At 35.0% G+C, this 3,751-nt stretch overlaps 1 protein-coding gene across 1 annotated transcript in view; it reads left to right on the forward strand.

Annotated features, from left to right (window-relative positions):
- Positions 1 to 3,270, forward strand: part of LOC107611401 (beta-glucosidase 42) — an 11,660-nt gene extending 8,390 nt beyond the window's left edge. Inside the window, exons 10-11 of the mRNA XM_021108307.1 lie at positions 533 to 644; positions 2,736 to 3,270. Coding sequence (XP_020963966.1) covers positions 533 to 644; positions 2,736 to 2,931 — 308 coding nt within the window. The 3' untranslated portion in view covers positions 2,932 to 3,270. The remainder of the gene's footprint in view (positions 1 to 532; positions 645 to 2,735) is intronic.

Consider the following 3,751-nt stretch of genomic DNA (forward strand, 5'->3'; position numbering starts at 1 on the left):
TCATAAAATTGGCAACAAAACGAATAGAAGAAACAACACTCAGATAAAAATGAGGGGGAAAATTACGCGAAAGGCGTTAAGTTGTGTACGCCATATATCTCTTTGTGAATTATTTGGCTGTATAATGGCACTTAGAATGCCGGAAAAGCATTAACGGCCATAGGGCATTGACAGTTTAGATTATCACGAGTTTAATCATATGGGATTATGGGTTATAGTTTAACAAGTTTAGCTCAAAGGCTATGGAAAATGCTGTACTCAAAATATAACCAAATGTAATTCTAGTTTCACTTTTAGGAATGAATGAAAAATTAATAATCCAAAGGTAATTGGATAGTTGATACTTGATAGTCCGCTAGTTTGAATTAGCTTTATACAACATCACTGAAGGTAGTGGTCTATTGTGTATATAGGCCAGTTTTCACCTTCAGCTGCAATACTTTTCACTGTTTTCCGCGTTTAAGCTGTAATAGATGTATTTGTATGTGTATATATATAATGGTTCTTCATTTCTTAAGCTGGATTTCCATGGCAGGTATGGATGATGAAGATGATGATAAATTGCCACTGCATGAGATGCTAGATGACAAACTAAGAGTTCGCTATTTCAAAGAATACATTGCCGCAGCTGCTGCGGCTATAAAGTAAGTTTGCTCACTTTTCTATGTGCATATAACATCTGTATGAGTACATTGCCGCAGTTGCTGAGGCTATAAAGTTAGTTTACTCACTATATCTTATGTGCATATACCATCTGTATGAGTTAATCCTGTTCTTTTCACCAATTACCAAGCTATCTGGTAGTTTGATGCTACCATTTATCTAGGAATTGATGAATACTTGCATGGCAAAGATCTCTTCTTGCGTGTGTTAATGAAACAGAGAGAAATGTACTAGTAGCCTTGCTAAGTGTTGAGAAACTTGACATCTAGGCATATTTTTTGTTTCCCACTTAATGAATGTGGTCACTCCTCATGCTAACTCCATAGTAGGTTTACAAATATGCATTCTTTCCCAACCGTCACTCTATCTTGCTAGTTGCCCTTCATACTGCACTCTAATAATGTGGATTCCTAACAAATCTCTTTTAAAATATATGATGGTTGATGGCATATGTTCTCATTTTACTTGATCTTGGAATGTCATTTCCTTTGTTTTCCTTTGATTTCTGATTTTGTTCTTCCTACTTGTCTCTAGGGATATGATAGCATGTATGATTTGACATTAGTTTTGCATATTTATGCCTTTAGCCCCTAGTTGGTATCATTATTCCTTATTCGTGTGAAACATTCAACTTCTAGAAATAGTTGTTTCTGGTATCTGTAAATAACGCATCAATTCAATTCCTGAAATTGTAAATGTGCTTCATTTTAGTGACTGAAATATCAAAAAATTTATTCCTTGAAGTATGTTCTGTAGATGAACAATTAGTCAGCCAATATGTTTTGCCATGTGGTATTAATAGACGATGAACCATGCCACATGGCATGTTGTCGAGTCACTTAACATGACACATTAGCAAAACAATGACAGTTGACGATTGATTGGACAAAGATATGACCTATGAAATGTAACTTTAGGACTCGATAGTTGATTTTGATATTTGAGATATTAAAATGAAGCATGTTTGCAACTTTAGGAACCCAATTGTGTCTCATAGTGTTTGCTCTAATTCTAGAGTAAACCTCCAAATCAATCTCTAAAAATGTGATTGAGGGTGATAGACACTTTGATCCCATGATTAGTGACAACTGGCAGGTTAATGTGACTAGGGCAATAAACCTTATCTCACACAAAGTCATGGTGGACACTTTAGTCCTTGCCTAGGTTCCACCCTGTCCACACCCTTGAACCTCAGCACCACCCTACTCATCCCCTTTCTATGGAAGCAAATTATCAAAGACATGCAACACAAAAAGATGTAAGAATGGAGATGAATGAAAAACACATAGAACCATGGTCTTCCAGGCCAATCCTTTTTCTCTCTCTCTCTCTTTTTCTTCTTTGTCAATTACCATTATAACTATAATGATATTGTGAAAAGGGGATAAGTAAACCCTCACAGTGGTCTCAACATGTCCCCTCCCTAATGGTCCTCTGCCTTGTCATGGCCTTGTTGAACTCATCAATCTTCCATTTGACCTCCCTCTTCCTCCTCCTTGTGACTGATCTGACCCTCTTGAGCACCTCCCTCTGCTCTGCCGTCAAGTCCTTTGGGGCATTGTCACCTGTTGGCAAGACAGAGGATCAAGGAGGGCTTGTGGGTCGTCCATTGGAAGAGAGGAGGGTTTTGATGAGTGTTTGTACAGAGTGGAAGAGAATGGTTAAGGGAAGAAGGGAAAGGGTCTTTCGGTGGTTGTGGTAGGCAGCAGAGTAGGAGAGAAAAAGCAGAGGGAATGAGGTTTTGGATTATATGAGGAAAATAGGGGAAAAAGATATAACTAGAAATAAAATTTTGACCAACTATTGATTGCCAACAAATTTTTGCCAAAGAATAAAATTGAAACATTTAGAAATTAAAACTAGAATATTTTCCTTTTTGAAAAAAATAGTGTAAAATTGAAATTAACTGTAAACTTTGACAGCAAAATGCATACTTATCCCCTTATGAAATTAATAAAGGATCTTTCACATTGAGGAAGTTCTCACCAGTATAACAACTAAGGAAGAATCACTTGAAGAATGACTAGTTAAACTGACATTATGTTACTGCCTATCATCATTTGAATGCACAGGGATGGAGTAGATGTTAGAGGATACTTTGCATGGTCATTGCTAGACAACTTTGAATGGGCTCAAGGGTATACCAAACGCTTTGGATTGGTCTATGTCGATTATAAGAATGACCTCACTAGGCATCCAAAGTCTTCTGCATATTGGTTTTCACGGTTTCTGAAAGCTGACAACGACAAAAAGGGAAAGGAAGAGTAGTTGATTTCCATCATGAACGAATGAATAATTATAAGAAAAGAAAGCTTCTATCTTATCCTTATGTGGAAGCTTTACAGTAACATTTCTCTACTAAATTCTGGATTCATCAAATTATTTATGTACCGGAGTTACCTAAAACAGAAAAACTGTTATGTTAAATACTTATCTTGGTTTGAAGTATAGTTGTTTGCATTTTTCTACCCCTTCATGTTTTCGCAGCTTCCTTTACTGTGGGAGAAGTCTTTTTCCGCTTTTGGTTTGTATCTTGATCTAATTGTGGAAGTTAATGGCGGTTTCAAATTTCCAGGGTGTAATTCTTGTCGCGATATTGTTATTTTGTCAACCGGAGAAGTAGTGCATACAAAAAATGTTATCAAAAAAAGAATTCAGACATGATCGAAAATGAAGTCTCATTTCCTGAGTTTAGTATCTATTTATATCATATAAAAGTTAATACTAATTTATTATAGAACTAGACTAAGACTTGCATATTATGTGAAGAGAAATTAATTATACTATATAGTATACATTTAAAGGTGTTATATTATTTGAGAATTAATTAGATAATTATTATCTATGCAAAATTAATAACGTGGCATAATCACAAAACATAAGCTCATTTTATAATAGGTTTTGTATAAACTTTTATATGCCGAAAGTAAATAAATAGATGAGCTATGCCATATTGCTTCTTGTAGTTGTACCATGTCAATAATTTTATAGAGATGACAATTTCACAATTTTGCAGTATAAAAAATAATTAAAGTTTTTCATAAAAATGATATGTCATTTATCATTAACAGTTATGTTCTGAGGATTA

This window comes from Arachis ipaensis, chromosome B08, assembly GCF_000816755.2.
Source record: "Arachis ipaensis cultivar K30076 chromosome B08, Araip1.1, whole genome shotgun sequence".
Classification (NCBI taxonomy): Eukaryota; Viridiplantae; Streptophyta; class Magnoliopsida; order Fabales; family Fabaceae; genus Arachis; species Arachis ipaensis.